Raw genomic sequence first — 23460 nt, forward strand, 5'->3', positions numbered from 1 at the left:
TACCATAAATAAAATTATTTAATGAATAAATCACAGATTAATATGAAATGGTCTGGTTTCTATAAAATAATAATCCATAGGCAACAAAGACTGATATTTAACATATCACAATTTACAAGAAGTTTTTACTAAGACTACACCTTAAAGCTAAGGGGTTTATTATATACACACTAACACAACAGTTTACTATAATACACATCATATGTACAATGGTTAAGTAAATCACTCTTTGGTTTTACTTTGCTAGTTTTTTGATTGTAACTAACACAAAATACTACAGTTTGGTTATTTTCATGCTCTGAGAATCTGCAGCAATAAATACTGAATAACATTTAGAAGAGAAAGTAACACAGACTGAAGCGACAAGAGGACAGAAACATCAGTAAAAATACACCACTGAGAATTAGTCATAAACAACACACATTTGACCAAATAATATTCCAGCATGGAATGAAGTCTTTTATAAATACTTACTGAAAACACGCATACACATAATGAACAACCCACACAGAAGTCATGCAGAAAAAAAATATTTTACCAGTAAAACTTTTTAAAATATTAATGTTTAACATATTTTAGTTAGGAATTTCTTGGAGGGCCACATTAGGTGTCTTATTAGTTCTCAATGGTTTAAGCTCTAAACCCAACTGAATGTTAGAAAGATGTTATTATCATTTTTAACTTCAGATTGTAATGGGGAATACCTGTAATAATATGTATTTCAATGTCACAACTCACTACTGTAGCTATTAAGCTTTGAAATTTAAAGGCTTAAAGTCACTGAGAAGATATGTTCACACTTGAACTTGAAACAGAACACATTTACAAATCACAATATAATTATGCATGTACAACACAATCCAATACATTTTACGTTGACTTTGAGCGTAGTTCTTTTGTTAATTAATACTAATTTGTAAGTGAAGTAGTTGACTAACTTCCTAAAACCGCATGTGCTTGGAACAAATTCATAGATTAGACATCAAGTATTAATTGTATGGCAATTTAATATCCTTTGTATTCAACTTAGATAATGTGTTTAACTAAGAGCTAAGCATATATGACCTAAAACTGTTATTTCATGTTCTAATTAAATTTGTGAATATTATGATGTGTGGTAAGGAATACAAAACAAAGTATAGAATAAGACAGGAAAGAGAAACAAAGCTGATAGCAAAGATTAACACCCACAGCACAATAATAAACCTGATAACAAATCAAAGAACCCTAATTGAATAAAATTACACTATTTTGTCACAGTTCCAAAAGTCCTGCAGTATTATTATTCAACTGCTATGTGTACAACTAAACCTAACAAATATCAGGCCTTCCTAGGAAAACTAGTGATTTTGAATAGAGTTCCAGACAAGGGAATTTCACACAAGAAATTTTAATACAGTTAAGAAAAATATATTTAGCATATCAATATAATACAGAATGTTTGAGATTCAGTTTGGTTTAATATATTGAGCACATGAATTAAACAAGGGAATATTTTTTGGGGTTTATACTGTAGTAGTAACCATGATATTATAAAACATGTTAAAAAGATGAACCCATCTTGATATTTTTTTGCGAGTTGCAGTGGTGAGATAAGGAAGAATAAATACATTTTAAGTTACAATTTTCAATATAATTTGAGACTATTGTGTGTAAACCAATCAGGATGTGCAGTCATCATATCAAACTTGCATTACATACAATAGTTTAAATTTATTATTCTATTTGAAGGACTGATGCTGCAAAAAGCTACATCCTCTGCCCTATGAAACTTATAATAAATTACACAACTAGATTATCCCAATTACATAATAGCCACATTCAATATGTGGGGCTCTTACATCTCAGTAGCAGAATTTGTTTTCAGGATATAAAATAAACAATGCAACTATATAAGGTTCTATTGAATATTAAATAACTGGGGCAAAATTTCATAAATAACACTGTTCACATTTAAACCTAGAAAAGCTTATTGGGGCAATTGGTTAGCTCAAACAGGTTACATAATATTATTTCATAGGACAATTTAAACCTTAACTAAAGACAAGTTGGCAAAGTTGACTTACAGTTAACTCAATTAAACTACACAATGTTTGTGCTACGAGCTAAGCAGCAAGGTGTCGTCTGTGCCTGAGAGATAAGAAGAAGAACTGTCACGACTCGGGGAGCTTTGAGAAGAAGACGCTTCACCTGGTATGGGGGAGTCGGGCGGTTTAACCACCACCTGCAAAGAAAAAACTGATCACACTCAATGCTTTTAAGAAAAACTCAGTTTAGGTGTACTGAGTCTGAGGAGACAGCAGATCATTTACTTTATAAATGCACAGTTACGAATGAACGAGGTAAGGAAAACACTATTGGAACTAGGGTAAGGGGCAGGCGCCCCTCAGGAAGACCCCATAGTGAGGATGCTGCAGTTCATCAAGCTTAAGTTTTACAGGCTCTGATGAACTAAACTTGGGAGTAAAAAAACCCCATGTGACTGACTTGTATGGGGACATGATCCTTCATTTCAAGGATTGTCTTCTGGATTTTTTTTGGGAGGGAGGGTTTTAGGATACTACCCATAGCTTACTTTGACCAATCGATGTTTTGTAGCACCTTTCTGCTCAGTCTGACAGTGGACTTCTGCTGGAGACGCCCAATTGACCCATCTTCTATTTTGACTTTATAGGCTTAACCATCTTTTATTGTTCAAGTCCGCCTTCCTAGAGATTTCAACCTTTATACCAAGATTTCAAACCGTCAGTGCTGCCACAAGTGTTGGGAGGTTTCCACCTTGTTTTTACAGAATCTGTACTAGCCTGACTGAACTACTAATGGTTCCTAGGTGTTTCCTTATAGTACCGTTCCTGGTTAACAGCCCCAGATTAGTTCACACTCAATTACTAACGAGAGGCTAATTACTCAATACTGATACTTACTGGCAAAGTAATACTAAGTTCTTCTGGTTGTGGCCAGTTTTTACACCTATGGTATCATTTTCAGGCTGAAAAGACCTGAAATGTTCACTTGTAGGATGTCGTTATAAGTCTTAAAAAAGTCTCAACACTGGATCAACCCTGTCAAAATCAATGGATGGTATTTCAATTCAAAACACTTGACCTATACAACGTGTTGTTCTGTTACCTGTGGTGGTGGTACAGGACGTAGCCTGGTACGACGCAGACGACGGGGCCTCGTGGCTGGTACTGGCAATACACTCACCTCACTCTCACCTACAGCCACAGAGTAAGCTGGTGGAGGCTCTCGGTGGAACAACTCATCCGCCATCAGTGTGGGCATTGAGACAGACGACGTCATCCTACGAGGATAACCAGCATAACATTAATCCATACATCTTGATTTATTTAAAAAGGCTGAAAATGTTCTTTATGTTTAGCGCAAAGTGACGTAAAATTCTTTCTTAAACTTTTACACAAACAACAAAACAGATTTTTTTTTACTTTTTTCCAATTCCACATATAGAACCATTTTCTTAAAGTTTTGTATATCTTGGATTTCTAATTAAAAAATTGTTTGTATTTTTCCCAAGCCTCTACTTTAAAAAAATGTTACATGCCCATTCTCTTTTTTTTGTTCTTAAAAGTAAACAGTTCTACAACATTTTTTTGGGATCTGTCAATGGTTTAAATTTATCCCTTGTAATGTCTTGCAAAAAATATATATACTTTTGCATAGTAGAACTTAAGTTATACAGCTCTACTAAAGTAACCTTTGTCACATACAGTAAAAAATAGCCCGCCAATACAGAGATTTGTAGCTGCCAGATGCAAGGTTAACTGAGCCGATACTCCCTTGACATTACCTGAGTCGAGACGCAAGGTGCGGAGATATGTGAAGGTGATAGTTGGAAGAAGAAGATGAGTATCGATGTCCATAGAACCTGAACGCACATCCTACAGCTATGACTAGCAACAGGCCACAGAACAGCGAGCCCATTATGGCAAGTGCGATCACGGAGTTCTGCAAATTCATAAAAAAAGTCATTCAAAACTTCAACTCCCTTTATGTGTTACAGATATTTACTGCATTTGGTTTGATAAATCTTAATACTACCTTTGACTATTCATAGCAACTGTTATGACCCCTCAACTTGGTCAGCAACAATAAATAAGGTAGAAAATGTAATTTTAGACCCTAGCGCATTCTGTTACTGGCTCACATTACTAGGTCCTTTTTTAATAAGAAATAGGCAACAGCTGGTCCATATAGATGGATGTCTATAGTTCGGCCGCTTAGAAAACGACCTGCGCACTAATGCTAAACCAATGCTGGAGGAGGTCGCTTTCTAAGCGGCCGAACCATACTTCTGTATCCAATGATACTACACTTTCATTTATTGTACTTATAAAGACATGGAACAGCTGTCACACATTTTTTACTAAAGAAATTATTAATTTAGATCAGCGCAATCTGTCTGTGGCTCACCTCAACTACGACGATTTTGATAAAAAAACTGGTGACAACTTAACCCTTTCACCTCTCTTGTCAGCCGTGAGCCCACATCGGCCGTTTCGTAACAGTATCATATTACGGCTTGGGAAATTTAAAAAATATTTTTTATTAGTAGGCTATAACTTGAAGTTAAAATAATGATAGGCTTAATGATCTGCATAATAAATTAAACCCAGGGCATGGGGACGCAGCCCTAAAATGAGAGTCGAAAGGGTTAAACATGGGAATGGAATGTCTAGTTGTATCAATAGTCAAAAGCTAATAGGTTGCATGAAAAATAATAAATCAAATTTATTTGTTGTTTGTCTATTACCTTGAGGCAGGTCTGCTCGTCGCTGTTGTCACCACAGTCGTCCACACCGTCGCACCACAACGCGACAGGCAGACAGTGTCCGTTGTGACACTGACGATGGTCGCGCATAGTCGCACACAGCTGTGGTGGACACAACGCCTCGTCTGAGCCGTCCAAGCAATCACTGAGGGAATCACACCTCTGCGAGGGGCTGTAGCAGCCCTCCCCGCCCGAACATGCTATCTTGTCCTTGCATCCTGGAACTGACACAAGGTGATGATAGACCAACCATACAGTGTGACGGGTGGTAGAGAACAGGACTATCTTTCCTAAATAATACGGAGGAACCTTTATAAATTATAAGCCTTATTTGACTCATAGAATTTTTACTTGTGTCGTGTATCTTCTATTAAGATGTAGTAAAATATAAATACGTTAATAGTTTTATCAAAATAGAGAAACGATCAAGCGGATCAAATGATAGAAAAGACATAGTGGTGGTTAGAAGACCAAGAACATGTAAACAAAGGATTTCTTACTTTCAAATTTAAGAGACTTAGAGACTTATGAATTAAATCAAAGGTTTAGGATAAGTTATGAAAATTTCAATATTAATATAATATATATATATTAATATATATATTATATTATATTATATTATATATTATATTATTATTATTATTATTATTATTATTATTATTATTATTATATTATATATTATATTATATTATTATATTAATATATATATAATATTAATATATATATTTTTAATACAATCGAGCCTGTGTTACAGCACCGACGAATAGGAACCATGCATTAATACCCAAAGAACAATTACAAATTGCACTTCATTGGTTTGGTAGTGGTGTACAATACCAGCACTCCAGCAGATATGCTCGTCGTGTCGAAAGGAAAAGTTCGCCGAGTCATAAAAAATGTTGTAAAATGTAATTAATGAAAACCTATTGATTGACACAATTTGCTGGCCAGACGATGTAGGAGAAACAATCAATTCATTCATAAATATTGCTGGCATGCTTGTGCCTCTTACTTGCTAAAAAGTTCATCATTCTTTATTTTACATTTGCTTGAAATTTTGATCAAGTAAAAATATTGCAGTCAAAATTAACCTTACAAATCAAATCAAAACAATTCATAAAATAAACAAGTAAATAATGCAACAGCTGACTTATAACTTAATCAGTGTAATATTTTATTAGTTTGTACAATTTTTTTATAAAACAGAAAATTACAAACTTGTCAAATAAATTTTTATAAGCTCATTACTATCTTATAATATTTGTACTTTTATGAAACAGGTCCCAGAATCATTGTAATTTTCTCAATTTTCTGATGTTGTAATCTTTGTTGTGTTCCTTCCCTTCATTCAGATATTTATGTAACTTATTTGCTAAACAAATGGATTGTATGTTCAACTATTTCAGTCTATTATTTATGTGCAGTAGGCTCACAAATAATTGTTTTTGAAACACAACAGTTCATTTGGCAAAATAAAAATGGAAGGAGAATAGAGAAATATTGTTCAACAGCCCAAGGACACTTCACGCTTGCGCTAACCAACACAGAACTATCCAAATAAAAAAAATATCCGAATCCGAACCTCTCAATAACCGAGCCTATACTATCCAACCGGAATTTGATTCTAAATGAAATTTCACTATCCGCACACCTCAATTTTAAATGTCAAGTCCTCCTTTGAACTCACTCTACCCCTTGAGCATTTTTTACATGTTCAAACACTTAACTCCATTCATGTCAGCCAAATGTCGATGGATTTCAATAACGATCAATGACTTAGACCTCAAAAATCTAATCACAGAACACGATCAATACTTGGCGGCAGTGTCAAAACAACTTTTAATACAATGACCAGACTGATCGTTCCATAGAGGGAGGAACCAGCTAAAATAAAAGTGAATGAAGTAAGGAAGTAAGGGATGTTGGTCTAAGATTTTACCTAGTTTGCTTGATTTTAACGGGAGCTTGATGGAAACCTTAATTTACCGACCGAATTGTATTTGAGAATATTGTGAAATAAAGAGATGTGAAATTGGACAACACTCACCACATCCAACTTCGTCTTCACCCCAAGGACAGTCAAAACGTCCGTTGCATCTCTCCAACACAGGATGGAAACAATGGTGACCAGAGGCTGAACATCGCACCTTGCCTTTCTCGCAGAAACCTAACAGTAATATTGTTGTAATGTCTAACTTTCATGTTCACCTTACCTGCCTAATTAGTTTATACTGGGGTTCTACTGTAAAAAAATATTAAAGTCAAATACTCAACACACTCAAATTGTAAGAAATAAATAAGAAATTTGGCAGTTAGGCAGACTAAAAAGATTAAAGTTGTAAACTCTCTATTTTCCACTAAAAGGCTTTAGAACATGGTGGCAGGCACTGCTTGAAGTTCTTATAGTCATAAATCAAAACAAGCGTTCTTGGGATTTTTTCAGATTTTGAATTTTAAAGGTTTTAAAGGTTCTACTGTAAAAAAATATTAAAGTCAAATACTCAACACACTCAAATTGTAAGAAATAAATAAGAAATTTGGCAGTTAGGCAGACTAAAAAGATTAAAGTTGTAAACTCTCTATTTTCCACTAAAAGGCTTTAGAACATGGTAGCAGGCACTGCTTGCAGTTCTTATAGTCATAAATCAAAACAAGCGTTCTTGGGATTTTTTCAGATTTTGAATTTTAAAGGGGGGTTTTGGCTTAATCTTAATAAAACTGGAACAACTGTCAAGGTCAAGGAAAGTATTCCTGAAATTGATATATGAAAAAAGTCACTAAGAATCAAAGAGGCAAACTACTTTGTTTTTCCTATGACCGAAATATACTAAAAAAAAATCTCACTAGGGTGGCTTGTTATATTTGACTTACCGCAGCCAACCTCGTCCGAGTAGTCCTGACAGTCAGGTTTGCCATCGCATCGCTGTCTCCGTGTGTAGCAAGTGTCACAGTCAGCCTCATCGCGACCTGTCACACACTGCGTGTCACCGTCGCAATGCTGTGTTGCGTTGTGATAGCAACCGTCAGCTGCGCGAGGACCACACGGCACCATACCAGGCTGTAGACAGTCTTGTGGCTTCACTGCGGACATCAAATACCATCAGAACTAGTTAGTGTTACACCATTATTGTATACAACTTGACTGAATTAAGGAAAAGCACTTGGCTTTATAACCATGCAGAAGGGAATACATTAAGTAATACATAAGGTAAAAAAGATTTTCTAGATAAGAAGAACTCTGTCCCTGTATTGGAAATCTCGTTTCTCAAAATGCTATTGGATAATTTTCTTTTTACCATCAGCTGTAACTAATTTCTAAAATAATGTTTAACAACTGTTTAGATTAAATCAAATAAATATCAGGGGTCTGCAGGTCTTGATATTTTTGGGTCCTATCGTTCCAATAATTGGCCCAAACAGATCCTTCGGGCCAGAAATAATTTTTAGACCAAGCTCTGGCTGAGTCACTTTAGAGGTGTGCTCGCATTTTTCAGCCAAGCTGAGTTGGGCTTTTATGGTTACAATCACAGAATGTGTCTGCAAAGATGCGCTGTTTAAAATTGACGGTTTCACTTTGATCATGGGTGATGTTCGCTGTTTGGTCCGTTTGAGGGAAACGGTGAATGATCTTCTCCAACCTGTGTAGTATGTCCTCAATCCCACAGTAGACGTTCACAAATTGAATGTAACTGTAGAAGTCATTCACAGTTTCATCGTGATTGTGGGAGGAGTTTTATCAACCTCTTAATTACAAATTAAATTGAAAAAAAAAAAAAACTTTATACAGCAACCCAGTTTTAGACCCCATGCTCTGGTCCATATACGTGTAAAAGGCACCATTTGTAAGAATGAGAGGACAAAATTTCTTACACAGTTTGTAGGACAGTCGGAACCCTTTGCCACCCTTGTCCACTCGTGAGATGTGGAGTTTGACAGCTACCTCAGGAGCCCTCACAAGGATAGGCTTGGATACAAATTGGTGACCACACACTTGCTGTGTCTTTACCTGAAAAACCACAACAACGATGCAACTGACCTTCTACAACTCAATCTTCAAAAACCAATCTGAGCTACTTGAAGTGATTCAGTGTTCATGCATACAATGTTATCGATTTAAAAAACCTTTCAGCTTTTTTTTAGTTATGTAACAATTCCCAAATGAATTGGAAAAATCCCTATTGTGTATTTTTTCACAATAGTTTTTAGATTTTATAAGACCAGGGGCTCTTTTTTGGCATTCCATGGATCGGTGGTTACAAATGTTTTGTGAATAATTCAGGTTGCACTTATAACAACCACTAACCACCGCTTGTGGTTAAACCACTATCTCATCCATGTATCATAATTTGCATGTGTGTACAGTTTATTCAATTGTACACTTAATTATTATTGATTTTAACAATGAAGTATAGTATTTTAGAAAATAAAATCATTAATTAGTGTGCAGGGTGATTCAAAAAGTTAAAGGAAAAACCAGTCCTGATTCTTTAAAACAAACAAAGTACTATACACAAATTTATTTTGGGTTTTATAAGTCTTAAAGTTAAGCCTACCTACTGAGTGCTCAAAGAGTGTCAGAAAATGGTGTCCTGTACGAATAAAAAGAAATTTAAAATTCAAATTCTTGATAGGTACTTTATAAGAGAAGTTTCTACCTGGGAATTTTATCCCTAAATACCAGTAGTTTGAGTATGCTATCTTTCAAACGTTACAGTTTGTATATCTAACCAAGGTCAATGACCAAGGTAATTATTGTACAATATTGTTATTTTATTTATGTAAAATGTAAATGATGAGTTTAACACGTTCGCTGCTGACGACTCCGATTGGAGTCATGCCGTACTGGCACACCGTGCGTACGATTCCGGTCGGAGTCACAGTGCAGTGTTATACAAGTTGGTCTATTGTGACCTCCGCATTTATCGGGATCAACTAATCGATGTCAGCATGTTGTGCTGGTCCTATACTTTATTTTGGTGTAGGTTCAGTTTAGGTTAATAGTAAAATTTCCCGTAAAATCCCGTCTGGCAACGATTTTGTCCTGTTTTCAGGGATTTTCTCTCTTTGAGCCACATAACAAAGACGCTGGCTACGGATCCAGGCAGTGCTGCTATCTGTGAGTTTTTCAGTGAACTACGTCCATTCTCGGGGTAACACAGCACAATCACCACCGCTGTTTTGCCGCTGTCAAGACTGAAATATTTTAATGCTCTTGTGTTCGCTGATTCACTGGTGCGCCGAGGCTGCGCCCCATTTCCGACCGTACTGCCAAAGGGATTCTCGCAGCGAATGTGTAATGTCTGATAAAAAAGTATTACGTTGTTTTTTATGTGTTTGTTATACATTTTATTACATGTTTAGTTGGATTAACAGTGGTACCGGTATTCATTATGTTTGTTCTCCCTCACCCCAGTCACTCCTGATAATTGAGGTTCTACTGTATTATTTCGGATAATCCAACCCATGCTCATCCGAACAAGGTTCGATCCCAGTTGGGTCATATTAGCTAGACTCAAGTGTATATGTGAATAAATTACTTAAAAAAAACTTAACTTATTAACTTAACTTTTCAGGTACGCATATCAAAAATGATCATTGTATTAATATTCAGCAATATAGATACACAAGATACAACTACTGGCAGTTATTTTATAGTTTAAAACTGACCTTTCCAGTCCCAGACAGAGGTAGGGACAGCCAGTTGTGTTTACAGCAAGGTCGGTTCTTGGGGAAGCCGCAAACCTCAGACTCATCTGATTCTATATCAAGGTCTTCAACACTGAGGGAAAACACTTAATGAGCTCATGAACTGAACATTTGATATTAAATCAAATAGTTTCTTGATCAGCATTGTATGTTGAATTTACCTTAAACTACCTGAAAGTACAAAAATTTTGTCAAATAACACAGTATTTTTTTTTACATTTAAAGTCAACTAAAGGTGGTCTGATGGGTACATTCTTCATGTGTATTTTCGGGATCCCTTTCATCGCCGGTGCTTCGGAATTTAAAATGTTCACCTTCTGTCGACATTCTTCGGGGATTAGGCTACTCTGGTGCATCTCTTCACTACATCGGGCAGCTGTTTTTGGTACAACTTCTGCTTTGGATCCTTGATTACAGTGTTTATTACAGTGTTATTTGACATATTTTTGTACTTTCTGATTAAATAAAACGCCCAACTGTTGTTTGCAAACAACAATTTACTACATCACAATATAATGTAATGGCAATGCTATATAATGGCTAGCCGCAGCGAGATTTTGGGAACAGTCAATACACCAAAAGACCTGGAGACTCAAACAAAACATTACTACAAATTGGGAACGTTTAAGAAACTATTGCTTTGTAGGTTTACACACACACACAAACACAGACAGAAATCACTTTGAAAACCACTTTCTGTGTTCAGAGGGACATAAAACGGATATATCTCCTCAAAACTCAAACTAAACAATTATCACAGAAACAATACTTTTTCCATATATACAGGGTGTTAAAAATGTCTGGAACCAACATTATATCTGGTAAGTGGTTAAAGAAAAACGACTGATATTTTGTGTACGGATATACTATGGTTTTACCTATCTTTTGGTGCCTTATGAAATTTTTTACCACTTATAGGGAACGTCCTGTGGAGGATGCGGTAAAAAGTTTTAATGGAAGCCTATGGTAAATGATACATCATTTTAAAGGCCATTTTTTTCTGAGTAAGGAGCCGCAAGTTTCATCTCAAAAAGACCACCCTAGCAAAAATGGCGACTGTTTGAAATTTTAAAACCCACTTATAGGGAACGTCCTGTGGAGGATGCAGAAAAAAGTTTTAATGGAAGCCTATGGTAAATGGAAAAAATGATACATCATTTTAAAGGCAATTTTTTTCTGAGTAAGGAGCCACAAGTTTCATCTCAAAAGGACCACCCTAGCGAAAATGGTGACTGTTTGAAGTTTTTGAAAATAATTGAAAGCTTAATTGGTATTTCTGTTAAAAATAAGTTTAGTAAAACAACACAAACAATTTAGTTACAGTAAATGTTTTTTTTTCAGTCATTTTTCAGTTTACCACGTGATAAACTACTGTACTTCGTAACTGGCTTGTAATAGCATTTAAAGGAAACAAATACGGACCATTTAAATAGCAATGTTTTTAAATTTCAAACAGTCGCCATTTTCGCTAGGGTGGACCTTTTGAGATGAAACTTGCGGCTCCTTACTCAGAACAAAATGGCCTTTAAAATGGTGTATCATTTACCATAGGCTTCCATTAAAACCTTTTACCGCATCCTCCACAGGACGTTCCCTATAAGTGGGTTTTTAAATTTCAAACAGTCGCCATTTTCGCTAGGGTGGTCCTTTTGAGATGAAACTTGCGGCTCCTTACTCAGAAAAAAATGGCCTTTAAAATGATGTATCATTTACCATAGGCTTCCATTAAAACTTTTTACTGCATCCTCCACAGGACGTTCCCTATAAGTGCTAAAAAATTTCATAAGGCACCAAAAGATAGGTAAAACCATAGTATATCCGTACACAAAATACCAGTTGTTTTTCTTTAACCACTCACCAGATATAATGTTGGTTCCAGACATTTTCAACACCCTGTATATTATGGTATAGGGGGGAGAAAGTAAACGTTTGTTTCTTCCTAAATCCTAGACCTAATGTTACATTGCTTGAACTTGTGAAGTAGAATTATACCGGTAGTGAATAAGTATTTGTGAGTTTGTGAGAAAGTCTTTTAACAGGTTTTTTGCATGGCAACGGACCTTTACCCTAGGTGGTATTGATTCTTGAATAAAATCAGTTCATCTTTATTCCTTAGACAAGTTGTACAGTTAGTAAATACAATAGCGTATAGGCTGCATCAACCTTTAATTTTACAGTGCTTAAGACTAATCAAACGATAAGACAAAATAATTACAACAAGTCGTTAAACAATTTGGTTGCATAAGTATTGTTAAATAACAATATTAAAAAGCTAGCATAAGTAGTACCGGTAGCACAAATCAATTTGTAAATTTATACACTTTTCAGTCTGTTGGCTCTCTTTATGATATGGGAGTATTTATTTACCAATTGTTGAGAGTGGTGTTTTACCTGAGCATGATGGTGGCCATGGGTTCCCTGGACCGGATGTGCCACATACAGTTAGTGTCGTTTTCATACGGCCGAGGGTACCTGGGACTGTAGATGACCCCGTTAGGAGGAACATACAGCTGAGTGTCACAGAAACACGAAGTAACAATCACCAACACTGCAAAACACAAGTCAGGCCCCAGGCTACATTCAACTTATCCTTCAAAAACGAATTAAGTTACTATTCCTTTTTGTAATTTCTAATTTCAGTTGAGTTCACTCAATTAACAAATGTTGAGATATAATCTGATCTTTGCGTGATCCAATATCATATAGGCTACTTATGCAATCATGAGATTTATTTATTGTTGCTGCTGTTAAGTCGTGTTATTAAACATGACACTCTAAAAGCTCACACAATCGAGATTCCGCTTTAAGTTTCGCTAAAATTATACAGGGTAGGGATCAGAAAGGGTAGGGACATAACCCACGTAAAGATCCCTTGGGCCAAAATAAAAACAACATCAAGAAAAGAAATTTTTCTAAAATCACTTTGTTAACCAGATATCAGCCACTTTGTATTTTTTACATTTAAACATTTTTATCTTTGGATTGTGCTAACCGATCTTTATGAAACTTGGTATGTAGGCCTATGTTAGGTTGAAGCGACCCATGTAAAAAAAAATATTAGCTTGGTCCAATATTTCAAATTGGCGGCCATTTAAAATCTTTAAACATAATTTACTACAAAATGGCTGATTATGTACACTTTTATTTAGCGTTTTAAGTTCCTTACTAAACGACACCAATTTCAAAAGGATTGAATAACAAATAACTGAAATATCACGATTTTTGGTCGCAAAATGAAGATGAATGAGGGCTAAGCTAATCAGTTTTGCATTGTTTTACATGATATACCTAATTACGTGATATTCCAATTAGGTTATTTATTATTCAATATTTTTGAACTTGGTGTCGTTTCTCAGGAAATTAAAAATGCTAAATAAACACTTGACATTTTTTCATAAAACCAGCCATTTTTTTAGTGATTTAAGTTTAAAAAATTAAAATGGCAGCAATTTAGAAATTTTAAATTTGACCAAGATCATATTTTTTCCTCACATGGGTTGTTTTTACATTAATATAGGTAGGTACTTATTAAGTTTCATAAAGATCGGTTAGAACAATCCAATAATAAAATGTTAATGTAAAAAATACAAAATGGTGGATATCTGGTTAACAAAGTGATTTTTTGAAAACTTGTATTAATTAGGTTATTGATTTTCTCTTTTTTTTACCCAAGGAATCACTATGCGAATTAGGTCCCCACCCTTTTGGAACACCCTGTATAGGCATAGGCCTACTTATTTCAAATATGAGCAAACAGTTCCGTAGATAACCTACAATATAATAGGCCTATATAGCCTATTCCTATAATTATATCACATGAAAACTTGATAAAATTCTCATCCCTTTGTAAATTTTTAAGGTTGTTTTTAATGTCTAATTCATGTACCGTACGTCGACACTGATCGCTAGTGTAGACAAAATTTTGTTGTTGTGTTTTTATTTTGTTGTTGATGATTTTAGGGTTGTTTTCATGATTTGTGCTTTACTGTTTGGTTATATAACTAGGAGACGAGTTATTCTTTATGATAAGATCATTTTATTTTAATAAAGGAGGTTTTTAAATCACTGAAATAACAAGAAACTAATTGTAAACAAAACACAGCCTCTACAGTGCGACATACAGCACTACCAATAAAATTGGCTTCAGCTGTTCCATAAGGATGAAAAATCTACTAAGGGTTATATAGGGCTATATCAAACTAATATTTTATCCAATAGACTAATATATATTGCAGGCTCTATGCAAGACAGCAAGCTATCCTGAAATTGGATAAATTCATTAGCTTGTTTAGCAAACTTTTTTACTCACCAAATAATGATGATGTAAATAAAATTGCTTCCTTAAAGGAAAACATGATCAACAATGTAGTGGGCCCTATACAAAAACTCTTGAAATCTTGAGTTACATTCTTGAGAAATACCTAGAACAAAGTTAGGAAAGGTTATGTGCTTGAATTGCCCTTGCCTCAGCTAACCTCCTGGCTAGAGAATTTCTATTTGCCTGATTGGATTTTCATTTAAGAGTCGGCAGGACCGCCGGTCATCTTGGATTTTCTGCCCATAACGGCAATGTTAATGGTTGAAGCATATTACGGCAAATTAATGGTTGAAGCATATTACGGCATTGTTTATTAAGATAAAACGTTGCAAAATATCACCAAAAAAAAATATAGGCCCTATATTGAAACCGCAGATGTGGTTTTCTATCTACTTTGTAATTTTAATTGTTACTATTTTGTCAAACTTAATAAATATATTAACTTAAACTGTGATTTTTTTTACCTCTAGAAAAAAAATTAAAAATCTGAATAGCAATTCACACAAAAAATATAGGTAGGCTAGCCTATTTAAGAATCACATAACATTTTCTGCTCGGTAATCAAGCTTACGGTGCATGATTAATATGCTTCAACGTGAACGCATGTTTTTGCTGATGGGTACTCGGACAACCACTGTTTCCACTGAATTAATTGTATTTTATTTATTTATTTATCAACGGCAATATATCAATTTACATAAAGATAATGATAATATTATTATTAGCGGTTGTGGGTAGACTTTTATATCTGTTGTCAAAAACTATCAAATGAAAATATCAATCGATATTTTTTATTTGATTATTTCATTTCCGGTACCTAAGTTATATTGTATGGTTAGTTAACCAACCAAACAATATATCGAATGAAATAGGCGAATATCATCTTAATATCATCATATTATTTTCATTCACGGTTGTTTTTAACAACAGATATGAAAGTCTACTCGCGGTTGTTTTAAAGTTATAGGCTAGCTTGGATTAAAAAGGTAAAGTTTAGGTTATAAATTAACCAAATTGTCGGTTTATGCTATCTCAAGACATGTTTTGTCCCATTAAAACACTGGTTTTAAGACACTGCAAAATACTAGGCCTAGCCTATAAGTAACTTATAGCCTAACTTAACAAATGCAGGCTCTCTTAATGTCGAACTTTGGTATTAAAACTAAGTTAAAGTTAAAAGCCTAAGTAATGTTAAATGTCTACAAACAGGAGAGAAGATCAAATCATGACTTTGAAGAGCAGACATGAGTTACTTTCTGATTTTGTTGTGTATAACTCAAGTGCGACAGGTTGCCGAATGAAACTACAATCTTTGATTGATTAATTTATAATAATAAAATAGTGTAACCTCCGACTTGCTGTAAAATTTATAAACACAAAGTACTACTTAGCTTACGAGAAAATATACAATTCCAAATTTAGTTAAGTTATAGGTTTACAATGCTAAGATGAAGATTGATCATGATTAATTCCATTTTAAAAAAGGGGGGAAAGGCAACGCGGAAATTTAGGTGACCAACCAAAACGAATTTTGAATTGAGACTAACTTCAACTGAGTGTTCTCCGTCCTTAGCCAAGTTGGCCGTGGAGGGGCACCGGCCAATCAACGTTGCGGCTATTTTTAATTTGATCGTTTCAATCGATGTTAGCATAGGCTAGCCCAGTTAAAAAACTGTAAGTTAACCTTAGGACTACGTTATAATTTTATAAGTAAAATGAGTGCTTTATTTCATAGAGGTCGGCTTAATTACCAGAGATAGGTAGCCTTCTAACTTCTTCTCTGTAACTTAATGTAGACATTCTTCAATTATTTTCAAATTACTAATTTAGGCATAGGCTAGGTTAAGTATAAAAAAAAAAACTAGGCTTAGGCTTCTTCACATCTAACTTGGTCAAGGTTGGTTTACCTTACCTTTAGACGAAAAAATGATAACTTAGGTATGCCTAAGAATTAATAAAGATGATAAATACATGCAAGGCCACTAAAAGAAATTTGCTTAAAGTGTGCATGGCGAAGATGCAATCGATTGAACACAGGAGAATAAACTTAAACTTACTGTTTAAGCTAGAATTGGGCTATCTTGATTCACCATTGGGGCACAATACTGCAGACATGTTGTTCGTTCATTAATATTAATTTAATACTTTATTATCTGATAACTATGAGTAAAGTAGAAGACATCAATAGAATTGAAAATTATTAGTTCTAAACGACTGGTCAGTGGTCAAGAAATATTTAACAATCCATGCCCATCATAGTTTCATCTTCATCCATCCATCTCCATCGTCTTGTCTTTAGTAAAAAATCATCAACAAACATATGACGATATGACAGGAGGAGAGGAGAAGATCGTACAGACAGAACCATCAGTAGAAAACAAGAAGAAAGTAGATCCTATGGACAGGAAAATAGGTTACAAGTTACTGCATTTCTCAATCAATTGTCATAGATTAAACATTCTATTCACTATTGACTTGAGAGAAAGTTTAAAACATGTTAAAGTATTAAAGTAATTGGTTTCAATTACTATATTAGATTCCTGCTTAGAAAAAAAGATAATGCAACTGACATTGGATACTGCAAGTGGACCACTACTAACCGGATACAATCATTTTAATCTTAATCATGGGGATGGGTTTTGTCGCACGGCCACCTTTAACTCTTAGCTCAAAACAGCTGTTACAACACTACTGCCACTTCGAATTTGAGAGCTAAACGGTGGCCGTGCCTTGACGGTGGGAAATTTGTATCCAAACATAACTCAGGGACAAAATAATAAAATAGCATGACTCCATAGGAGAGAATAGTTATTTGTTATTAGGTAAATAGTGGGCGAAGTGCACCAAAGTCAGTTTCCACTCGTGTTACACATTATATTTTCCTACATTTACTATAAATCGTATAAATAATTAGTCTTTCCAACACTGTACAACACGCTTTTAGGTTAGGTTAAATCCAATCATTGAACGAAATGGGAAACGCTGCACCGGCTGATCGTAGTCGAGGGCGTACCCAGGATCAAAAGTAGGGAGGGGGGGGGCTAGAGCGTACTTGAAACAGAAGTCGCTGGGGGTGGCATGCATATTGGCTGGGGGGCCTGGGGGATATTCCAGAAAATTGTAAAAACAATATGCTGAAATTAGCGTTTTTTGCACTATTTTGAGACATTAATACAACAAACCTAGCTCGATAATCCAGCGTTTATAAAGTCTTAGTTTATAAAGTGGCTTTATGTCCATCAATGGGGTCAGGTCAGGTTGCTTAGTTTTACAATACACCTTTAACTGTATTTTTTGTGTCCATGCCATCTTTTCACATCCATTTATAACACCCGAAATTATGCCGTAAAGAGCAAATTTGTTCGTTACATTATTGTTGAAGGCAAATGAAAACAAAATAATGTCACACAAATAGGTATAATTCATTATACTGCACAAAGTTGTTACTTGTTACATATTGCAAGAAATAGGTCTGTTTATTTTTATTAATACTTAATAATACTTTCTTATTAAATGGTGACCATACAAAGTAGGTATTTTAAGCCAAGTGAATGGAGATGAGTGTAGGATGAGTGGCGCGATCTTTTAGTCTTCTTAGTGACTATTACTACCGTTGGATTTTTTATTCTATTGAAGAATAACTCAGAAAATAATGAAAAATTGATAACATATGTGTAAAAAAATGTCATAAAAAATCTGTAAACTATCTTACTCATCTTTTCTCATACTAATAACATCCTTTCTTCTTCTTTCTCAATTTTTTATACTAGCTTATCCTGGTACCTTATCCTGTACCTTGCCAGTACCTTACCAGTACCTTATCCTGGCTTTTTTTTGGGGGGGGGATGGGGGGCAGCTGCCCTCCCTGCCCCCCTCTGGGTACGCCCATGATCGTAGTCGTAATATCTTTAATTGTTGCCAAGGCCACACTAAAAAACCAAACATAGGTTTTATTAGTGTGGCCTTGGTGTTGCCAACTTATTTTCAAGTGTACACGGATTACGTGCGTAATAAAATCACTAATACTGGTGTGCACCAAAGTAAAAACTGTGCGCCAAAGTAAGGCTTTATGTACTATAATCAGTGCAAGGAAGCCCACTTTGTCGTATGACTATGAAAATAAAATAAATAAACTGTTTATCACCTAAAACTATTATGGAATTGTTAAAAAATGAGGACATCTGATATTTACTTTTGTAGAATTTTTTTAAAGTAAAAACAATATGTTTGGACCTGTTTTTGTTGATTTTGTAGAAAGTTAGTTTATAGGCCTAGATAAAAATTTAGCAATTATTGCATGTATGTAAAATTATATTTTTTTTAAATACGGAAATGTCTTTGAAATAAAAATACTATATTAAATTACCAATGGGGAACAAGTACACCGTCAGCTGGAGATAGCCCCGAGGAAATAAGTGGATTGAAATAACCAAGTTTCAATCCCTCAAGTTTTAAACCAAAGCACATCTAAACTTAATCACCATTTTAATTTTATTGTAAATCTTTTCATAATACAGTTGGATGAATATTTCAAATGCCAAAAGAATAGATGTACATTTGGTAATGACGTGTAAAAAAAATTCATCAGATTTGTATTTGGTAAATAATAATGAATTTCCTATACAATATTGGAAGAACAAATATGTATGTACACTTTGCACGCGTATTATTAGTACGTGTCAAAAGTTTTAAGATTTGCGAGGGGATACCAAAACAACATCAGAACAAAATTAATCATTTACAAACTAATTTGTCGATTATGTCACCAATATGACGACAGAATTAATTAGCTTACTAATATTATAAATGTGAAAGTTTGTGTGTTTGTTTGTTTATTTGTTTATTTGTTTGTTTGTTCGTTTGAAGGTCAATCACGCCTTAACTACTGGACAGATTGGGCTGAAATTTGGCAAAATGATAGCTCATATTCCCGGTTAACATATAGGCATATTCTTATCTCAAAAATCCTTTCGGGCTCCGCCCCAGTGGCTCTGTAGTTTCCCATGTTAACCTTATGAGTATTCATATTTCAAGGGAATTAAAGAATTTAGTCAGCTGTTTCAGCTAAAAAAGTTGGTTCTATAATATGCAAAAGTATTAAAAGGTTATAGGATTTACCAACAGGGTGCAGTACTATTATTTTTTTGCATTTATGAAAACACCTAATTTGAAATAAGCAGCAACAAAAACCTGCGATAGGCAATGGGAACTGTCAAAGTAGGATTGTTTACAGTTATGTTTATGTTTTTAATTGCATGAAAAAGTTTTGATATTTTGCGAATTATTAATAGTTTATTTTTCTATATTGTGTAGGTGAAGTGGTAGAACATTATGGCTATAATAAATACCGTAAATTTAAAGAAGCAAATTTTATCAAACTGTGTCATCCCCCATTGCAAACGCTAAGTTGGAGTATAACTGCAATAAGCATTTTACACTTAAAAGCCAACCCCGTACGAAGGACGGGTACTCTGCTAGTATTTACATAAATGTATTGTTGTTTCAATAATCTCTTCTGTAAATAGGCACCTGACATAAAAATTTAGTTCTGATTAAAGGCGCGTTCACACGCTCTAATTATCTGTACAGTTTGATTTTAAAAAACCAAGTTCAGACGATACGATATAAATACTCAAATCTACTATGCCATTTTCAAACGCGAATACCTGTTGTGATCACCTTGGGAGGAGGTGCTGTCGTGGTCTATGTATGCTACTTGTTAATCGGTAGATAAGAGTACTGTAACGCGTCATGAGGAAAGACATTTCTCCACATGAGAGACAGCAACATTGAGATATCTCACGACAGGTGGTACACTAAAGAGCATGGCATTAGCACAAGGTTTGAGCAAAATGGTATGAAAGGCCGTGTTCACGTTCCAGGTTCCAGCCTGTCGCTCCAACCTTCCTATCTGATCGCATTTGGTCGATGAAAAACCTCCCAACCTAGCTCCAATCCAATAGTTTGTACAAATCTGCCGTTTACACGTGTCGATGGTTTGTACAATTTGTTTTGTGAAAATCAGATTTGTACAGATAAATTGGAGCGTGTAAACGGGTCTTTACAATCTATGACTTTGCTTGAATGAGTTAGTTTAAAACAATGGAAAAAAACAACCTGATTAAATTTGTAGTGCGGTAGACTGTTTGCTCACTTTTGCGACTCCTAAGAGTTAGTTTTGCATCAATGATAGAGTGTCTGTTTACTAATAACAGACAAGGGGAAACTTGAGTTTAGCATTAAAACTGAGTTGTTAGTGACTAGTAATGGCAGCTTTGGGCAGTGTGAAACTTGTCGTGATCAGTTTTAAATCTGTTTGAACAGTTTTGAACCCGAAATTAGAACAGTCAATTACAATGAATTTCCAATAGTTTTTGATATTTTGACGAAAATTAAAAAGTTGTAAACCTAAAATTCCCTTGTTATCCGTTTTATCCTCCCTGTAGCAGCAAACCCATTAAACCTAATGCTATTTAACTAGATTTAAGTGAAAATCAAATCAGGGAAATGTAAATTCGCTCAGTCTACAGGGTTGCTGCGGCAGGGGTAATATGATTTTTGCCAAATAATTTTTAATGGCGTGGTCCATTTATGTCTTCCGTTTAAAACTGAATTCTTTGTTTTATATTCTCAGCTCATAACACGGTTTGTCAAGCATTGAGACACGGGTATATGTTCATATGTTCATTATCACTTTTCTTACTAACTAGTCTGGGTGAAAATTGACTATAAATTCTAATAGCCTTCAGGTTTACTCTGTGTATCTTTGAATATAATACTGATAAAACGCGCATCATATAATTTACTAACACTTTGAAATATACTTCTTTATTCACTCAAAGAATCTCCTGAACATGTTTGACAGCCAAAGTATGAACCAATATAATTTAAAGTCGTCTTTTTCATAGTATTGGTATAATAAACTTGTTCATTACCTACTAATAAAAAGAGTGTTAAGGTATCTCATCCACAAGATATACTTTACATCCAAGCCATTGCACATTTATGTTTTCCTTGACTCAGGTGAATTTGTGAGATTGGTTTGTGATTTATTTGAGCCACCTTTTGGATTATATTAAATTGACTGTAAAAGTAAATACAAATAACCTATTCTAAGATGTTTCCTACAGTTTAAGTTTAATTGCCGAGATTTACATTTATAAATTATCCTATTAAATTATACCTGTGTAAATACTAATTTAATAAAATAAACCACAGAATTAGAAAAACCATAAAAAAAGATACTTTACCTGAGGTCTAAGTTTTAACTATCCCTTCCTTTTGGTAACACCACGAGCAATTTGCTGACTTGAAAAATTCACGAACAATTTTTTTTCACTAACTTTTTTTATAACACACTCCGTTTATGAATAGTTGGTGTCATAGCGTCTTGATGATTTCCAGTACCTTTCTGTTTTGTGTTACATGAACTCCAATTTAACGGAAATTGTAATGTCATTTCACTCGGATAGTGGAATGTCCAATAGTGAAAGATATAACGCGGATATTTAATATTTGAAACATCCAAGGCGGCTTTTAGTGACGTAAACTTTTAGTTTCCCAATTTATTCACCAGATGGCGTTGATTGCAGAGCACTTATATCTCTTCAGCGGTCTGAAAGTTTAAAACTTTGCAAGCTTCGTTAATTTTTATCGTGAAATTAAAGAACATCTGTTCCCTCAGATTCCTTGCGGATATTCTGGTATAATTCCCTCAAATTTGACCAATAAATTATTAAAAGTCTTTTGATATAACTACCGTTTTATGAAGTGTTATGCAGTATGTAGGATAAACCGCATCAAGTATAAAGGATAATACAAGTAATTATATAATTATATCGTGTGATATTTTTTTATAATTTGATATATTTTGTGAAGAAAAAACTCATTTTACAATTATTTAAGTTTTTTAATTTATGTTGATAAAGCATTGCTTGTAAAGAATTACCACTAGGTCTAGAAGTAAAGCTTAATGCAAAAAGTGACCTATCTCTTATATTATTAAAGTGATACAATCAAATTTTATGTAAACGGTTAAGACAATTTACTAAATAAAAATATAGGCAAGTGGCATATCAAAATTAAGCTTAGAGTGTGTAGATTTGCCAAAAAGTATTGATATGGACGAACTCCCTAAGGGCTCTGCCCCACAGGCTGATTTCCAAAGGGCTACACCATGCTTCCATTGTTTAAATGATTTAATTTGATTTAGTTAATGAAACAGCTGGTCAGTACAATGAACTGGTATTTGTTTTATTTACCCGAAAAAAGATGTTTGTGACGCTTGATGTAGATTGAGGAGGGTTATGTTTGGTTTTAAAGTTAGGTTGTATACGTTTTGTAAGGTATTGATCAAAGTTTCATTTTTTAATTTATATAGTAAGCTACATGTGAAGAAGCTTGACTAAAATTGAAGGATTGTGGTAAAACATGTCATTCATGATGCATCAATATGAAGTAATTGATGCTAATGCTACACGGTACTTTCCTGTTATCTGGTACCTGCGAAAAAATTCATTCCTGTTATCTGGTACCTGCGTTTATTAATCAAACGAAAACAACAAACAATGATTACATCTGAGTTTCGGGTGGTAAATGATAAGGAAATTATCATTTACCATCCGAAATCACCATGAAATACCGTAAG

General features: G+C 34.4%; 1 protein-coding gene across 2 annotated transcripts; it reads right to left on the reverse strand.

Moving 5' to 3' along the window:
• Nucleotides 1–17097, reverse strand: LOC129005218 (low-density lipoprotein receptor-related protein 12-like). 2 transcript variants are annotated; one of them, XM_054434052.1, is made up of 11 exons: nt 16871–17097; nt 14805–14916; nt 12887–13043; nt 10457–10568; nt 8660–8795; nt 7661–7870; nt 6837–6956; nt 4772–5013; nt 3809–3966; nt 3208–3304; nt 1–2224 (listed from the first exon to the last, which is right to left on the reverse strand). In XM_054434052.1, the coding sequence occupies exons 2-11, from the start codon at nt 14848–14850 to the stop codon at nt 2099–2101; spliced, it is 1404 nt and encodes a 467-aa protein (XP_054290027.1). In that variant the 5' UTR covers nt 14851–14916; nt 16871–17097; the 3' UTR covers nt 1–2098. The 2 variants fall into 2 exon arrangements, with proteins under 2 accessions (XP_054290027.1, XP_054290026.1); XM_054434051.1 differs by having other exon boundaries at nt 3130–3304.
• Between the last annotated feature and the right edge of the window lie 6363 nt (nt 17098–23460).

This window comes from Macrosteles quadrilineatus, unplaced genomic scaffold, assembly GCF_028750875.1.
Source record: "Macrosteles quadrilineatus isolate MER2022 unplaced genomic scaffold, UCM_ALF_1.0 Scaffold_17__1_contigs__length_3442018, whole genome shotgun sequence".
Taxonomy (NCBI): Eukaryota; Metazoa; Arthropoda; class Insecta; order Hemiptera; family Cicadellidae; genus Macrosteles; species Macrosteles quadrilineatus.

Coding starts and splice junctions, on each gene's coding strand:
- LOC129005218 (XM_054434051.1), bottom strand. CDS start 14,850: ATGTTTTCCTTTAAGGAAGCAATTTTATTTACATCATCATTATTTG. Junction 8,796..10,456: donor CTCTGTCTGGGACTGGAAAG/GTCAGTTTTAAA, acceptor GTGGTTTTTCAG/GTAAAGACACAGCAAGTGTG. Junction 6,957..7,660: donor CTCGGACGAGGTTGGCTGCG/GTAAGTCAAATA, acceptor TATTACTGTTAG/GTTTCTGCGAGAAAGGCAAG.